Source organism: Rhinolophus ferrumequinum, chromosome 10 (assembly GCF_004115265.2).
Source record: "Rhinolophus ferrumequinum isolate MPI-CBG mRhiFer1 chromosome 10, mRhiFer1_v1.p, whole genome shotgun sequence".
NCBI classification, from domain to species: domain Eukaryota; kingdom Metazoa; phylum Chordata; class Mammalia; order Chiroptera; family Rhinolophidae; genus Rhinolophus; species Rhinolophus ferrumequinum.
The window spans coordinates 4,115,612-4,133,597 of record NC_046293.1 but is presented as its reverse complement, the minus strand read 5'-3'; the positions used below and the strand labels follow the sequence as shown (position 1 = coordinate 4,133,597).

The following is a 17,986-nucleotide window of genomic DNA, read 5'->3' as shown; positions in this document are numbered from 1 at the left end:
TGCCCAGCCCCTACCACTGTGGGATTCTGAAACCATCATGGGGACGCTACCACGGTCCTGGAAAGTCAGCACTTGGCCCAGAAGACGTTTTGGAAGCTTTTGTTGAATGAATATTTCCTCTCAACTCCTCACAGATCTCACCCCTTCCCGCCTCACTTTACATACCCCTAAAATGGGAAAATGGATGTGCAAGGAGAGTGCCTGCCCCAAGGCGTGGGTGCTGCACTAACGGAGAACTCCCTGAGTCGGGAGCCTTGGGGGCGAAGCGCGAGGAGCTTCTGGGCTCCCATTCTCCACCCCATCCCCGCCCACAAGGCGGAGCCATCTGTCCCGGCCCCGCCCTGTCCCCGCGGAGACCTCGGCGGACCCCGGGGCGCCCAGGGCTCCAGGGAAACCCGTAGCGCCGGCCCCGCGCGGACTGGCCGAGGGGCGGGGCCAGCGCGGAGCTACGTCCGGGGCGGGGCCAGGTGAGTCGCCAGCAGAGCTGAGCCCAGGTGAGACGCCAGTGGGATTTGCATCCAGGTGAGGCCGGGTGTCCGCGGGAGGGAGAGCGTCTGTGCCCCGTCTGGACGCTGCAGGGTTCTGAGGGTGAGAGCCGGCGGCCGGACCAGGCCCATTGGTCAGGTGGGCACACCGAGGCAGGGCGTGGCGCCACGTGACGCGGTGAGAGACCCGCGCCCCCCCGGGTCCCCGCGCCCCCGCGGCCCCCTCCGCTGGTTTTCCCCTAGTGCGCCCTCCTCTCCCACTCCTCCTGCCCTCCCTCCCCCTCCTTGCTCCCCGCCTCTCCTCCTTCTCTCCCTGCATCCCCTCCCCCTCCCTGCTCCCTCACTTCTCTCCGCGTGTTTTTGTGTTTGGTTTTGTTCGGCTGGGCTGTCGCAGCCCAAACTTTTGCTGATCCTCCTTTTTCCTCCCCTGACTCGGGGTCTCCCATCGGCCGGTCCGCACGCCGCACACTCTCAGCTCCCTCTCCCAGAACCTGGGAGGCGGGAGGCTTCGTCTGTTTCACAGATGAGAAAACAGGCAGAGCAGGTGCTGCGCTGATTCAAACTCAGGGGCAGGGCCGGGGTGCTGGCCCGGTCAACACGGGATGGAACCTCAAGAGTTAATAGGCCAAAAACTTAAATCAAGTGGGTAACCAGTCTCCAAAATCGCCAGTTAGGGGAGAGGCCCTGGCTGCTTTCAGTTTTCTCCACCCTGGCATGGGGCCATCCTGAGAATTCCTGGGAGCCACTGTCGCATGCTGGCTTGGGAGTTCCCCACTGTGGTGGAAGGTGTTGGAAGGTGCTCAGGCCCCTGGAGCACCCTCTAGGAGGAAGCTAGCTGGAGGGAAGGAATTCCTGTGAGTCCTTGTTTGGTGGGGTTGGGGACATGGCAGTCTGGCGACAAGTCCTCAGACTTTGTTTTGTGTCATCTGTGTTGATTCCAGAGAGGGCTGTGAAATGCAATGTTGACATTTGTCCAGCTGAGAACTCAAAATTTAAGACTCAACAGCAAATATCCTTTCATGGGTCTCTGTTGGCAGTTTTAGGATCTTGTTTGTGAATTCTTCCTTTCATGCAGTGAGGAACCATTCCTCAAACCAACACCAGGGCCAGGGGTGGGGGTTGAAGAGGGACGTGGCACATGCCAGAAACCAGCTAGTCCTTGAAGATAGCCACGTCCCCAGTCCCTGCCCACAGGGGACCCAGATCCTGGTCTCTGAGTGATAGAGGGAAGCCAGGGGCTTGTGAGTGGTCAAGGAGGGCTTCCTGGAGGAGGCGACCGTTGAGCTGGAAGATGGATAGGAGACAGGCAGGGAAGGGTGTAGCACACTGAGATTACACAGAGGCTGGGGGACTGTAGGTGGCTGGAAGTAACTCACATTTTAGGTGGGGGTGGAGATGCTTGTGAAGCACCTGACAAGTGAAGCTGGTAGCAATTTACTTAGATAGTGTCATCGGGTCATTCAAATATGATCTCAGCGAGACCTTTTAAGGTCTGGAAACTTACTTGACTGGACATCCGTGGACATATGGCATCTCCCTCACAAGCTAGTTCCAGGCTGAGCTGGTGGTGGGCATGCCATGGATGGTGGCTTCAGTTAGAAAAGACTGCAAGAGCTCAGGCCATTCTCGAGGCGCCTGATATGCGTCTTTCACCACATTTAAAAATCCATCCCATTCCCCGATTTTACTCTCTCTCACTGACAGGGAAACTGAGGCAGCAGGAGGGTGAGAAAGAGGTGCAGGAGGAGTCAGAGACACAGTTTTTGAGCAGGTCACTTTCCCTCTCGGGGATTAAGCCTCTTGACCCATAAAATGACCCCGTTGGCCATCTTTCCCCAGAATGGTCATGGTTTCCATCACTAGTGGCTGTCAAGCCCCAGCTGCATGCTTCATTGCCTCATTCGTCACTCACACCTGCCTCATGAGGCAGGGCCAGGACTGTTACTGTCCCTTTTCACAGATGAGGAGACCGAGGTGACTTTCCAACCAGTGGTCACCCAACCAGTGAGTGGAGAGCCAGGCCTTGCTGCCATCTGTGCTGCTGCAGCATGTCTTCCCCACGGGGCTCTGCCACCTCCAGGGCACTGAGGTGTGCCTTCTGGTGGAGACATTCGTAGCCTGCCAGTGACTGCCCTGCCAATCTATGTGAAATTAGCATGGGGATACAAAAGTGACATTTTCTATTTCTTTTCAGATACGTTACTTAACTTTTCCCTCAACTCTTTGATTAAAATTGATGGTCAAGGAAGATTTGCCAAGTGTAATCTAGAGGCTTCCCGGGCCTCTTGGGGTACATGGGAGAGGCCCCCTTCTGGGCCCGCCCCTGTGGGAGTGGGGACAGCCTCCAAGATGCCCGTGCGAGTGGGGCTTCCTGCAGGTGAGCACGTTGTCCTGCCCCAGCGATCTTTATGTGCAGGTTCCTGGAGCTTCTGGCAGCCGGATCTGGCCATAGTCCAGGTTTCTGGATCCCTGGAAGGCAGCAGACCTGGCTGAGGACTCTCCCCACGTCACTTTCTGTGGTCCCATTTCTCACCTCACACGGGGGCATCATAGCAGCAGGTTGTTCTGAGACTCAGAGGGAATAACGTTGGCAGTGCGGTGGTTAGCAGCTGGCTCCCTGACCGTGAGTTGCTAACTAGAGATGCTCACCCCTCGGTGCCTTGGTTTCCCCATCTGCAAAACATGGATAATGTTAATATTCCTGTTCATAGGGTTATTGGGAGCATCAAATGAGTTAATGTGTGCAAAGTGCCTAAAATGGGGCGCGGCACCTTTATGTGTGTGTGCATTTATTGGTATCAGTTCCACCACCTGATGGGAGGAGAAAATCTTACAGGAGATGTGTGTGGAGTGAACTTGTGTGGAACCTGTCTCTGCCCAGGCTGAGAGCCGAGCAGTGTTTTCTTTGGTGACCCTGGACAGAGCAGGGCAGCGAGAAGTTCATTTTCAGTTGGAGCCCGTGATTGTCCATCAGAAGAAACTGGTTTGGCAAGTCAGGAGTCCAGAAACTCCTGGGGAGGTACCCCTCCCCCACCAGGTCATATAATTAGAACAAGCAAAGGCATGGCTGGCAGGCAGGGGGCTGGTGCATTTGTCATCCACAGGAAAGCTTCCTGTGCTTGAAGCCAGCCCACGCTCACCCCCACTCCCACCCACTCGCCCCAGACCCCCAATCCACTCACAGTGGTCAGTGCAGGGGCTGGTGGCCAACACTACAGAACGACAGAGGGCTCTCTGGATGGGAGCATAGAGGGATCAGAACCAGGTCCCTGGTCTGGGAGGGACAGTGGCCTGACCCTCCCCTGGGACCTGGGGCCCTTTTCTCTCTGGCCACATTAAGGGAAAGTATTTGACCTGGCTGAACTGTAACCAGATCTTTCTGTAAAGAGGCATCTGAAGGGCAGGGTAAGTGTATTGGGGCCCTGTGGATCCCACCTCACTTTCTAAGGAGGCCAGTGAGCAGGTAGATTTGAATTCAGACTGAATTATTGAATTGGACCTGAGCCTATGATAATGATAGAAACCATTTATGGATCACTTAGCCCCGCAGGAGCAGAGCCAGGTGTTCCAGGTAGAGGGGACAGCATGTGCAAAGGCCCTGAGGCAGGAACAGCTTTGTGTTTGAGGAAAAACCCAGAGGCGTGTGTGGCTGGAGCAGAGAGAATGGGGCGGAGTGGAGGTGGTATGAGATTGGGTTCTAGAGGAGGGCAGGGCCGGGCCACAAAGAGTCTTTCAGGTGTTTGTAGGACTTTGAATTTTATTCTAAGAACTACGGGAACCTGTTGGATTTCTGAGTGTGTCTTGGGAGGTGTGGAGTAGGTAGTTGGGATATTTGAGTCCAGAGATGGGGAGAGGTCTAGTCTGAGATCTGGGTTTGGGAGTGGAGAGCACAGGATTTATGTCCCTTAAGGAGGGGAGCAGAAGGCTCAGGGTGCCCCACCCTGAGAGGTGTGAATATGGATGATGGAGATTATGGCAGAGGCCCCAACTGTGTCTTCTTGGGGAAAATTGCCATGTGCTGATTGGCTCGGCTTGGCTTCCCCAACGAACCTTTGAAGAGGGAGATAGGGTCACTCTTAGGTAATCAGGCAGGCCCTAGGGGGTGCGGTGGGTCCGCACCTCGCAGCTAGAGGGCTGTGCACACCTGCATGATCTCCTCGGTACCCTGGACAGGGCACCAGGGATGCTGGGGAGGGGGAAGCCTCGTCTACCCAGAAAGCTTTGGGAGCAGCCCTGAGTCTGACACTGGTGTCTGCAGGAACCACAGGAGGGGGTGGGCGGCCCCAGCGGTGCTTAACAGACCTCCTTGCCCTTTCAGAAGCCAGGGTTTCCTGGGGCTTGTGGGCAGGCTTCTGACAAGGTCAGGTAGCAGATCACAGCTGGTTTGGACCTAGGTGTCACCCAGGTGTTGTGCCCAAGTTCCAGTAGCTTCTGCCTCGCTGCCTGCCTGGTCTGTATGTGCCTTCTCATCAGCGTTGGGGACCAGTGATATTTGTGATGAAAACTGGGTAGTGAGAGTCTGTATCAATAAATTTGTGAGAGCCGAGACAAAGGGGTAAAAATTACTTTTTATGGGGTGCCACTAGGAGACCGTGGAATCCCAACTCCATGGTGACCCCTTTTTCAGCCTTGAACAAGAAGCCCTGCCCCTCGCCCCCAGACTTTGCATCCCCTGCCTCAGGTGTGACTCTGTGCCAGCCCCTTTCTCCCTGGGTCACGGGGCCATCCCTGGGCATACGGGGGTAGGCCTGGATGGTGGGGGTGCTCTCCTCTTTTCCGAATGCCAGTTCCCAGATGAGAGCCGGGCTGTGCCAATGCCATAGCGAGCTCTCTGTACGCCCTGCGCATCTACTGTGCCACTCAAATGAGATTTGGTACTAATGTGCCCGAGGTAAGTAGGTGTTAATTGTAGCTACAGCAATAAGATAACTGCTGTGAAGGTCTATTTGTGTAATGTGCAAATATATTTTTATAGCAACAAACCATTTTGCTATGAATTATAAATAGACCAGTTGGCTAATTTGAAATCTCTTCTGCGTGACGTCCGTGGTGCGGTGAGCCTGGCCTGGCCCCCGTCTCGGGCCGGCGCCGCCTCGTGCTGATGGCTCCTCAGTGCCCACATCCCCAGCCCAGGGGAGGCTCCGAGGGAAAGGCCTTGGCAGTGAGAGGCTGGGGAAGCAGTTGTGTGTGGACTCAGGTGGACGGTGAGGCGTTTGGGCCAAGGGAGCTTGCCTCTGAAGCCCACTGCCAAGGACAAAGGGTCCATTTGAAATGTCGGGTTTATTTTCACTTGTTTTCAGCATTTGTGGAGCATATGCCAGGCGTGGTACCCGGTACCAGGGATCCATTTGAGTAAGTCTGGGTAGGAGCTGTGTCCTCAGGAAACTAACCTGAGGGAGGCCCCCGGTGACGTTCACTGAAGGATCATGAAGTATGTCTGATACTAGTATCTGCTCCTACCTGGTGGAGAGCTGTGAGTGGTGGGTACAGATGCCACCGGAGTGTGGGAGGGGCCTGACCCCCCCCCCCCCCCGTGGAAAGGGAGAGTTCTCTGCACAAGTGGGAAAGAGAACGGGTGGGGGCTTTGGTGTAACACAAAGACGTGTTTGGTCTTTGTCCCCAGTTCCAGGCACAGAGCTCCTGAAAGCCTTGGAATTTCCTGAGTGAGAGGAGTGAATTTTACTCATAAGGAACCCCTTTTGATCGTACCTGAGTTTATGCTAATGAGGTGACTGGGGTGGGCCCCAAGGTAGCTTCTGGATGGGGGCGGTCACCAGAGGCACAACCACGCATTAGGAGGTTAGAGCTCTCAGCCCCCACCCACCTCCAGGGAGGGAGGGGGCTGGAGGATGAGCTGTCACCAAGGGCAGTGATTTCACCAGTTATGTCCACGTCATGAAACTTGTAGTGAAACTTGGATAAAAACTCTGAAACGGGGGGAGACGAAGAGAGCTTCCGGGCTGATGAACAGAACTATGTGCTGGGCGGGGGGTGGGGGTGGGACACCCAGAGAGGGCCCGGGAGCTCTGTGCACACCTCCGGCCCCACTCCTTGCCCTGTGTATCCCTTCTGTTGGCCGTCCCCGAATCATATCCTTTGTAATAAACCGGTCATCATACGTAAAGTGCTTTCCTGAATTCTATGAGCAGTTCTAGTGAATTACTGACCCTGAGGGGCGGGGTGGGAACCCTGAATGTAGCCAAGTCAGACAGAAGTGCAGCTCGCCTGGGGACTTGGGACTCGCGACTGGCGTCTGAAATGGGGCCAGTCTTGTAGAACTGAGTCTTTAAACTTGTGGTAACTCTGGGTAGTTTGTGTCAGAATACAGTTGAATCGTAGGACACCCAGTTGTTGTCAGATATCAGAGAATTAATGTTGGAATGACTTATTTGTTGTTAGGAGAAAATACCACACAGGGATAGAGAGAACTTGCAAGGCCTAGGGAAGAACCTGTGCAAAGGCCCTGGGGTAGGTGGGGACAGGGTGAGGTCCGGGAGAGCCTCAGATGGGCAACGTTTCAGGAGGCAAGAGGGCAGAATGTTCCAGATGGCGGATTGTGCAGTGGTAACCAGGCTGGCCTTTAAAAAACCCCACACTTGAGCCTGTTTTCTGGCCGGTAAGGCAGGGATAGAAATGCCTTTCCTTCATTCGGTACCTGCTCATTACCAGGGGCTGGGTGCCCAGAGCAAAGTGACATTAAAAGATAATTTTCAGGAAGGTATAAAAAATCACGACTGTCTTACTGATGTAAAAATGAACTCTGTGTGAAAGATTTTGTTTAAGTCAGTACGGAACCCAGCAGATGCAGCCACTGGTTGAAAAGAGAATCTGAAGGACAGAGGCATTGATGGGTCAGGAATATTGAAATGAACATGCGAATGGAGCAGATTTGGGGGGTAGAAAGGAAGGGAGAGATGTCAGTTGAACTTCTAGTGGAAGGGACAGAATTTGCATGTCTGTAGACAAGAGTGATTTTGTGTTGCTATCAGTTATCTACAACTTGCAGACTTGCACACAGCTCCCAAAGGTAAGTCAGATAACCCGTAGGGTGTTGTCTGATCTAGACAATGCATGGTTTTCCATCCGGCACAGGTTTGTCACACAATTACAGGAAGGCAGCTGTGGGGACCGGTAGTAAATGCCCGTAAATTGATTGATTGCTTGTGATGTAAGTAACAGTTCAGACAACTTTCTAGGAAAAAGGGTGGGGTCCCATTGAAAGATGGGTGTAGGACAGAACAATGCCTAGGAGAACAGCCTGGAAGCCAAAATGGGAAAGGGTGGCGAGGATGGGGACATGTGGTGAGGGTTATTTTCCTTCTGGCATTTTAAAAAAAATGTTTGACATTTCCCACCCGTCATTCTGGTTCTAGGCTGGAGTCAGGACACCTGGTTCCATGGACTTGCTGTGTGGCTTTTGGCAAGTCCCTTACCCTCTCTGGGCCTCAGTTTTCCTGCTGTACAGTGACAGTTGATGACACCAGATGTTCACTGGGGTCCTTTCTGGCGCCACTATTTTGTGATTCTTCAAAGACCAATTATTTGATAATTCATGGGAAGGAGGAACCTGAGTGTGTAAGAGGCTTTATCAGTCAACTTCTCCAGGGAAACAGCCAATAGGAGACATTTATATCCAGCCGTCGAGGGGGCTGGTTCTAGGACCCCCACAGATCCCCAAATCCACAGATGCTCAAGTCCCTTGTATAAAACGCCGTAGTATTTGCATATCACCTACGCACATCCTCCCGTGTACTTTAAGTCATCTCTAGGTTACCTATAATGCCTAATGCAACGTAAGTGCCACGTAAATGGTTGTTATACTGTATTGTTTAGGGAATAATGACACGAAAAAAGTCTGCACCTGTTCAGTACAGACAACCATCGTAGGCCTAACGACATAGTACCCACGTCAACAACAACGTAACATGGTTTTGAAAATGGTTTTGATCTGTGGTTGGTTGACTCCATGGATGCCAAGCCCGTGGGTACCGAGGGCTCACTGTATAAAGAGATTCGTTTTAAGGCATCGGTTCATGCATTTGTGGGGACCGGCATGTCTCAAGTCTGCCGGGAAGGCCAACAGGCTGGAAACAGGCAGGAATTCTGTGTTGCAGTCTGGAGGCAGAATTCCTTCTCTGGAAAACCTCAGTGTTTGCTCGTCAGGCCTTCAGCTGATTAGGTACGGCCCACCCACATTCTGGAGGATTGTCAGCTTTACTCAAAGTCTACTGACTATAAAGTGTTAATTACACCCGCAGATATCTTCCCAGCAACATCTGGGCTGGTGTTTTACCAAACAACTGGGCATCATAAGCCAACCAAGTTGACGCAAACTCAACCATTGCAAGGCAGGTGAGACCAGCCTCACCTGGGTGCAAGAGCCCACTGCCCCCGTGGGTGCCTTCCGGCCAGTCAGCACTGCTTGGGGCTCCTGGGCGTGGAGAAAACAGACTGTGCAGTGTCTGGTGGGAGCAGGACACTGGCCGCCGCTCAGCAGCAGCACGTACCCCCCCCCACACACATCCCTCTGACCACTGAGCCAAGCCCGTGGGGAGCCCCAGGTCCGTGGGAAGAGCCATATTTTACTCTCGACTGTAGGACTTTGGAGGGGGGGAGTGGAGGCTCACAGGGCTCCCCCATATCACAGATTCCCCGCACCCCTGACTAGCTACTGCTATAACAAAGCATGGATTATGGGGGACCACGCTCATGCCCAGGCGTGCAAACTTCAAAACAAATAACGGTGTCTGTGCTTTTTGAGATAGGCAGTCGGGGTCCAGGTTTTGAGTCTATAAAGGAAAAAGGAGTAAATATCACTCTGGCTAAAGCAGAGTCTGGAGGAAAAGCAAAGCTTTCTTGGTTTCCGAGGCTCCGAGCGGTTTTTCTCGGCTCCTGGGCTGTGGTGCTGGGGCGCTGGGTGTCACAGAGAGGCTTTGCCCAAGGGCAGAGGACAGGACAAGGCCTAGGTCCGTTTCAATTGTTTACCCTGGTGATCTGCCTCCTGCAAGGCTTTGAAGCAAGAATGTGCCAGAGTGTTCTCCTGCCCTGGGGCCGGCGGGTCCGCCAGGTGGAACCCCTGCATTTCTTGTCAGGGGTACCTGCTGCTCCAGAAAATTGCTCTCAAGCTGTTTGCCTGGCGTGTGGCAGGCTTAGCCTTCCAGCCAGCCTACAGAAGGGGTGCGTGGGACTCTAAAAGCCCTGGGGGCATGGGGGGGTGAAGGGAGGTGGGGTGGGCGTGGGGACAGGGTGGCCTCTTTCCATCATCAGGAGAGCCCCTCCTGTCTATTGTGAGGTGTAAGTGGAATGCCAGGGTGGCAGGAGTCCCCCACAGGACGGCCCCCCGGGGCAGCCACAGCCCTTGGCAGCCCTGCACCTGGCAGCCAGACGGGTGGGATGGCCCAGGGACAAGTGACCGACATGTGCAAAGGCCTGAGCTCACCAGGCTTTCCTGCTGTGCTCCTTGCAGACCAGCTGCTTTGGCTGAGTCCAGAGCTGTGGGTGTAGACGATTGAGTTTCTTTTCTCACTTTCACTGCAGGTAGGAGTGGCTCCTGGCCAGGTGTGGGGACAGGGTCCTGGGCCTGGGCGTCACCCCCAGCGCCCCCCAGGTCCCCAGTGAGCTGCCTGCCAGCTTAGGGACGGCTGGTTTGGAAGGTGGTCGTGGGCTCCCGAGCGATGGGGCCGTGCTGGGCTCCCCTGCCTGGCACTCTGTGCCCTGCCTCCTGCCAGGGAGCAAACCCGATCCTGTGTGTGCACTGGGCCCCAGCCGGCGGGCTGTACGCTTCCATCCTGTCTGCCTCCCCTGCCCTCGAAAGGGAAGCCGGAAGCCAAAGCTGTGGCCTCCAGGGTCAGGTGACCTCAGAAGAACACAGGGGACGCAGGCCCGGCGGGGTTGGTGGCATGTCCAGTCGCAGGTGTGAGATGGGGGTCACTGGCGGTCATTGACCTGGAATTGTCCACCTGCAGAAGGAGTGTCACAGTGAGGGGCTTGCTGGAGGCGAAGTCCCAGACGTGCAGGCCGAGGAGCCAGGACGCAGGTGTGTGCGTGTGTGTGTGTGTGTGTGTGTGTCCACGCGGATGTGAGAAATGTGTAGAAGGCTGTGCACCTGACTCCTGAGACCTCACCTGCCAGGCTTCCGGGGGCCTTTCTCTCTGGGGGTCTCTGTACTTCTTCTCTACCCCCTCACTCTGTCCTGGGCTCCCTTTGTTCCTGCCCAGGGTCTTCCACTAGCAACGCCCAAGCAGCAAGTCAGGGAGAGAGGCAGGGCAGGGCTCTTGTTTCGTCTCAGCCCAGAGAGGACATAACTCTTGGCCAGGTCACACAGCCTCTGTGGCAGCACAGTCCACGGGGGGCGGGGGGGGGCCTGGGCTTCTGTGAGTGCTGGCGGGGGAGGTTGAAAGCAGCACAAGCCAGGAAACAGACACTGAAGGGAAACACAAAAATACTAGGGTTACCTGTGCCAAGGTAAGCGAAACTGGAAAAAGGTGCGGGTAACAGGAGGCGTCCTGAGGCTGGGGCTGTGTGACCTTTATAGTTTCTGTCCTCATCCATTGGCCTGATTTGTTCTCTGATGGAGGCGGAGGTTGGGCCGCGTTTCTCCTTCCATACCCCCTGCCCTCCCTTCTTCCCTCTGCAGCTGATGGTCTGAAATGACTCAGAGTCCAGAAACCTGTGAGAAATATTGGAGAACACACAGAGACGCCTAAGCTTGATTCAGAAATTGGGACCGTTCATTCTAGATCCCCCACATCTCCCCCTCTCTTCTTCCCCCTCCTTCCCTCTCTCTGAGCTGAACTGTTGGAAAGTAAGTGGCAGACCGCTGGCACTCCCTGGCTGACTGTTTTGATGTGCACCCTCTGTACATGAAGACAGTCCCCTGTATGACCTGATGCCATTCCCACACCTAAGAAAATTAACAATAATTCCTCTCATGTCAACTCTTCAGGCCACAGTCAGATTTCTCCAGCTGTCCCAGGAACATTTTCCGTCCTCTTTTACAAACCAGATTCTGTCAAGGTGCACGTGTCACGTTTGGTTGCTATGTCTCCCTGGCTGCTTTCATTCTGCAACCGTGCTCCGCTCACCTCCTCCCCTGCTTGCTTGCTCTCTCTTTGTTTTAATGACATCAACTTTTAAAGAGGCCAGGCCAGTTGTCTTACAGAATGTCTCATTCTAGATTTTTCTGATTTTTTCGCCCCTCATAGTGTCATTTCTCATGTTCTTTGATCCCCTGGGCGTATTTCCTTTAGAACAGTGGAGTTAGAGGCTTCATTAGATTCGGGTTAGGCCTTGTGTCCTCCGTCTGGCAGCCAGGTCAGGTTGTCCCACTACCGTGGTGCCAAGCTCGCTTGCTTGACTGAGGTGGTGGCCACGAGAGTTTCTGCCGAGAGCACATCCCCTGTTATCTGGACACAGTTGTGTTGTCCACACTCCTTTCCTGCCTGAGTCCCCCTCCTCATTGCAGCAAGAGATACCAACTCCCACCCAGAGGGTGCTGGGCCATGCCCCCCGGGGCCTGGGCTTTGGGCTGAAAATTCCAGGATCTGGGGTGCGCTGGGTTGATCATAAACTGTATGTGAAGTCTGATTATGACTATAAAATATGGTGCATGTGGAGAAAGACAGGAGGGGAATATGCAGAAATAAAAATTATACGCAGGGTTGTGGGAGACTTCTTCTCCTTAAATTAAGTCCTTTACTGTTGTCATCACACCCTTTAGAAATGAACTGTGGAGTAAAGGGGGGCTGAGGGGAGTTAATTGCAGCAACATGGAGCGGACCCGGTTCGTTAAGCGTGTGTTATCTGCCCAGCACAGAAGTTTGGATCAAGGGGGCGCAGTGTCCTCGAGGGACCCTGCTGAATCAGTGCTGTTGGTGTGGCCACTTCTAATTGTGTCCCATGGCTGGAGGGATGAGGTCACCTGCTGCGTGTCATCTCTGTTGCTAAAGCCAGATTCCCCCCAAAGAATTTCCAGAGACGAAGTGCATTTATTTGTACCGTAATCAAAAAGAAAAAGGGTGTGGGCGTTGTATTCCGTCTTTGTTGTTGTCATCAGTTCATGTCTTTTATTCACTCGTACACAGTGACGTACTTGTCTTCCGGTTTGCTGAAGCACGATGACGTCTGTCTGTCCACGTGGCTGGTCCTAAACACTGCAGCCACTCCCCTGAAGGCGATTGCTTTTGCTAGTCTCATCCACTGCAGGGTGCACAAGGGCTGCCAGCTTCCCTCTCTTTTACGCTTCTTCTTCTTGGGAGGGAGGGCGACTTCACTACACAGTCTCCACACACGATGACGAGTGGACTCCTTCTGGTGGTCGTCGTCAGACCAGGTGCGTCCACCTTCCAGCTGCGCGCCCACACACATCAGCCTTTGCTGAGCAGGAGGAATTCCTTCCTCAGCCCCAACCTTGGCCTTTACATTTTCTGTTGTAACCGCAAGAGTGGTGGGCTTCACTGGAAGGGTTTGCACGAAAATCTGCAGTTTGGTGGCGGTTCCGCCGCGGATGGCAGATCAGAAAGGGATCGTTTTAGTCTCTTGAAGTAGAGACTATCGAGGCAGGTGTCATCGAGTGTTTCAATACACGCTGGTTTTTCCACAGAAAAAATACCAGCACTCACTTCGTCAGAAGTGACAGGTCATCCATAACCCAAACTGGCTTAAGCAGAAAAGAGGATTTACTGGCTTCTCGCATTCAGGTCCAGCTGGATCTAGGTGCACAGGGTTTTAGGGACTTTTTCTGCAGCTCTTGCTCTGTCTTCCACCATTGGTGTCATTTTTCTCAAGTTTCACATGGTGACCTTTGGTAGCTCTGGGCCCATACCCTCTCAGGTTTGGGTTCAGCAGAAAGTTTCTCTTCTCAGTAGCTTTTATAGAAGTCTTAGAACTCACTTTGACTGGACTAGCTGGGGTCACGTGGTCACTCCTGAACTGATCTCCGGCTCAGGGAATTTGGTGCAGTGATTGGGTGGGAAAAGGTCCCACATTCCATCCCTGGTACCTGGAGTGGACCTTCACCCCATTGCATGGGCTGTGTGTGTGTGTGTGCGCTTGCATGTGAGGGAGAGAATGTGGGTGAGAGAAAGTGAGCAAGTTAGAGGACGACTGTTCACTCTGTCCAGCCGAGAGCCCCCTTCCTGTGGGGCTACAGGCTGGGACTCTGGCCATAGCCTGTGTCCATGGCATTGTCCCATTGGGTACGGCATGGGCGGCTTGGGCCGGGGAGGCTGTGCCTCTGCCGCCCGTCTGTGTGAGGAGCCGCCCCTGTCCGTGTGTGCTCTCAGCAAGCTCCTTGCCCTCTGTCTGTTTTTACACGTTTCCGGTAGAGGGTTAACTCTCTTCCTCATGCTGATTGTTTTGTGTTTGGGCCCCTCTCTCGGCGTGAGCACTTTTGGGGACACAAATCAGATCTCCTCTGTGTCCAGGGCCCCGGGGCCCTTTCCAGGACATGGCTGTCCAGTGAGTGGTGCGGCCTGCCTGGGCCCCCCCTGACTGCACGCCGGCCTCCTCTCCCCGGCCCTCCCACTGCCGTCTGGGTTGCAGCCACACCAGCCTCCCGTCCACTCTCACCCTCCACCTTCTTCCAGGGACCTCCTCGCAGCCTTTCCATCATCATTTCCCAGCAGACTTCCCCGACTGCCCGACCAAAATCAGAACCCCCCTCCCCCAAATTTATTGAATTTTCACAAGGTGAGCACACACGTAACAGCACCTTGACCCAGAAACAGAATGTCCCCAGCCCCTGGGCTCCTCCCTGTCCAGGTAAGCGCGTCGCTGACCTCTGTCACCGGAGGTTCGCTTTCCCTGGCTTTGAACTTCTAAAAACTGGAATCAGTCTATCGTCTTTTGTGTCTGACCTTATGCTTCATTGTAATTGCGAGACCACCCACGTAGGGACGCGTAGCGGTAGAGGGCCATCACACACCTCATGGCATCTCCCTGTAGGACTGTCCCTTCACTGTTGGGGGCTACTTAGGTCGTTTCCAGTTTGGGGCTATTTCGGTAATGCTGCCAGAGCATGTGGGGCCATGTCTTTTGGTGCACAGGTCTGCTGGGTGTGTGTCCATGAGGAACTGCGGAGTCTTGGGCACACAGATTTTTTTTCCATTTTAAATTATATTCCAATGTTTAAACGTTGGCAGCTGTTAAGCTCTGGCGTCTCCCCCGAAGTGGGCAGCTGTGGCATGATGGGTTGGCTCTGAGCGGCCACCCTGGAAAAGGGACGTGTCTCCCCTTCCCCTGAGTCTCCCTGACTGTCTGGCTGGTGTCCAGAGAGCTTTGCGGTCCTACTGCGCTGCCCCTAATGGGCTGTGTATCCAGGTCGGTGACTCCCTTCTCTCTGCCTCAGTTTTCTCATCTGTAAAATGGAGATGCAAAACGGTACTTAGCTAACAGGGATGTTCTTTGAAGAAGGCAAAATGTTTTATATTCACCAAATAGTCTTATGTTATCAGTCATACTTTTTTAGTTCATATAACTTTATCTTATGTTAAGAGTAGTGCAGGATGTTTCTAAAGTGGAAAAAGGACGAACATGGGAAAAGAAATGGATTTACCACCCTAATCCCAGAACTCATAGAAAACAGCATTTTAAAAACAATGTTGTACATTTCTTTTTGCTATTACAACATGGACCAAACTCACTGCTATTTTTACCCCGTTTTGTTCGTTTTTAAAAATACCTTTTAAAAACTATTATTACGATGTAATTTGCATAACATACAATTTACCCATTGAACGTGTACACAGTTCAGTGGTTTTTAGTGTATTCACAAATATGTGCGACCATCACCCCAGTCAGTATTTTCATCACCTCAAAAAAGAACCTACTGTTTAGCTGCTACCTCCCTAAATCCCGCTCCCCCAGGCTCTGGCAGCCAGTAATCTGCTTTGTGTCTATGGATTTGCCTAGTCTGGATATTTGATACAAAATGAATCATGTATAATCTTTTGTGACTGTCTTCTTTCAATTAGCATAACATTTTTAAGGTTCATGCATGTGTTAGTACTTTATTCCTTTTTATGGATGAATATTACATTGTTTAGGTACTAACAGGAATGTTTGTAAAGATTGGCGCAGGTGTGGAAGGAGCATCCCAGGCCCAGAATAACCGTTTGGTAGCTTTTAGCTTTAATTATGGTTACTTAGTTTTCATTGTGGTTATGTGTGCAGTCATGTGATTACGTGTGCAGCCATGAGCAGGTCTGCTGATTTTTGCCAGCCTCAGTTGCCTGCTCCGTAAACGTACATGGGAGTGAGCTTGCGTGTCTCTGAGGGGGGTAGTGAAGCAGCCTGACCGTGTCCCAGAAGTGGGAGGGCCCTGCAGGTGCTGTTCCCACTCCAGCTGTGTCCCATCCCCACTGCGCTCCGCCCTGCTCTCCCAGGATGCGGGTTGGCTGGTGAGCGGGGAGCCCTCCCTGTGCAGGGGGCTTGTGTGAAATGCCCCCCGGGGCTCTGTGTGCTTCTTCTTCAGGGCGTTGAAAGGACCCCATGTCCAGATCCCCAAGAGGTGGCGTGGAGGCAGTGTGCCTGGACCACCCTGCCCACCAGCAGAGCATGTCCCAGCTGGACCTGGAGGAGCTGGCCGAAATAGGTACAAGTGTGTTTTTCCTGCTGTTTCCTGTGTCCTCTCCTCTTATAAAGACACCGGTCTTTGGATTCAGGGCCCACCCTCGTCCAGTATGACCTCGTGTTAATGAATTTCACCTCTAAAGACACCATTTCCAAATGAGGTCACATAGGTTCCAGGTAGACATGAATTTTGAAGGGACGCTATTCAACCCAGTGCACCTGAGGGCCGAAGTCCACCCTAACGTGACATTTGAAATTCCCATTCCTTTCCCATTCCTTTCTCAGAAAACATTTTTGAGAGAAGCTCGAGCTGTTTTGTTTGAAGGAACTGCCCCTAATAAACATTACTTCGGAGGATGGCGCTTTCTTTCCACCTCATAGCGCAGCGACTCCAGTGTCTGCCTCCAGCCCCTACCATGGCTCCCCGTCAGCTGTCAGTGTCAGCAGCTTTCAGGAAGGGCCTGAGTCAGAGTTTGGAGCTGGAAAATCGAGTTCAAGTCCACCCCCTGCTGCCAGTTACCAGTGTGACCTTGGAGAAGTCATTCCATCTCTCTGAGCCTCAGTTTCCACTCCTGTCAGTGTGGAGGACAGTATCCTGCCCTCGGGTCTCATTTTTATCCTTCCATAGTGCTGCACACTGAGCGGGTGCATAGTGGGTGCACAGCAGAGATTGGTGCATAGTGGGTATACAGCAGAGCTGTGTGCATAGTGGGTGCACAGAAGAGGTAGGTACATAGTGGGTGAACAGGAGAGGTGGGTGTATAGTGCGTATGCAGGAGAGGCAGGTGAATAGTGGGTGCACACTGAGCATGTGCCTAGTGGGTGCACAGCGGAGGTGGGTGCATAGTGAGTATACACAGCAGAGGTGGGTGCATAGTGGGTGCACACTGAGCAGGTGCATAGTGGGTACGCAGCTGAGGCATGGTGACTATCCTATAAAAAAACCCTCAGGAGGCTCCCTCATTCTCCTCCTTTCTGGAGAATACAGCTGACTTCCTCTAATCCTCATTGTCTGCCATAGAACTACAGAGAGATGAGGAAGAGGCCGCCACACTGGGTGCAGTGAGGAGACCCTCAGTGGCGCCCCCGGCTGGCCAGGACCCTGCGTTGAGCATGAATCACCCCTTCTACGATGTGGCCAGACATGGCATCTTACAGGTGGCAGGTGAGTCCCAGCTGGGTGGTCCCCAGGAACACTGACAGTGCCAGCCTTCTTGTGGGCCCTGTGGCCTGGGGTGGGCTCATCGGGGCTGCTTCAGTCTAGCTTGGCTGTGACCACAGAGTGAAAACTTCAGTAGGAACAAAGGTTGCTGCCAGTGGTTTGAAACAGCAAATGACATACCTGTCAGACAATTGCCCAAGTGCTCTAGAAGCCACCAGGCAGCATCCTACCACTCTTTTTATGTTTATTTTTTAAATATATTAGTGCCATATCTTTGTTTTTAATTTTAATTTATTTATTTTTATTGGGGAATATTGGGGGACAGTGTGTTTCTCCAGGCCCCATGAGCTCCAAGTCGTCCTTCAATCTAGCTGTGGAGGGCGCAGCTCAGCTCCAAGTCCAGTCACCGTTTTCAATCTTTAGTTGCAGGGGGCGCAGCCCACCGTCCCATGCAGGAGTTGAACCGGCAACCTTGTTGAGAGCTCACGCTCTAACCAACTGAGCCATCCGGCCGCCCCGAGCATCCTACCACTCTTTAAAGAGCAGAGGCCGAAATGAAATGCATTGTTTTATCTACCAACAACACTGTTATGCTTCATGTCAATGGAAGCAGCAGGCATCTACCAAAACTGAGAGGACAAGCCGCCCCACGCCCGGGGGGGCGTCAGAGGGCAACAGGGCAGCACTTAGGCCTTAGGGATCGGGCCTCTCACGGTGTGTTTCTCATGCGGGCTGTGTATGAGTCGGGGCTCTCCAGCGAAACAGAACC

At 53.3% G+C, this 17,986-nt stretch overlaps 1 protein-coding gene across 1 annotated transcript in view; it reads left to right on the top strand.

Moving 5' to 3' along the window:
• The first annotated feature begins 344 nt into the window (after positions 1-344).
• Positions 345-17,986, top strand: part of ARHGAP8 (Rho GTPase activating protein 8) — a 53,618-nt gene continuing 35,976 nt past the window's right edge. Inside the window, 3 exon segments of the mRNA XM_033116670.1 lie at positions 345-522; positions 15,958-16,077; positions 17,077-17,220. Coding sequence (XP_032972561.1) covers positions 15,975-16,077; positions 17,077-17,220 — 247 coding nt within the window. The 5' untranslated portion in view covers positions 345-522; positions 15,958-15,974.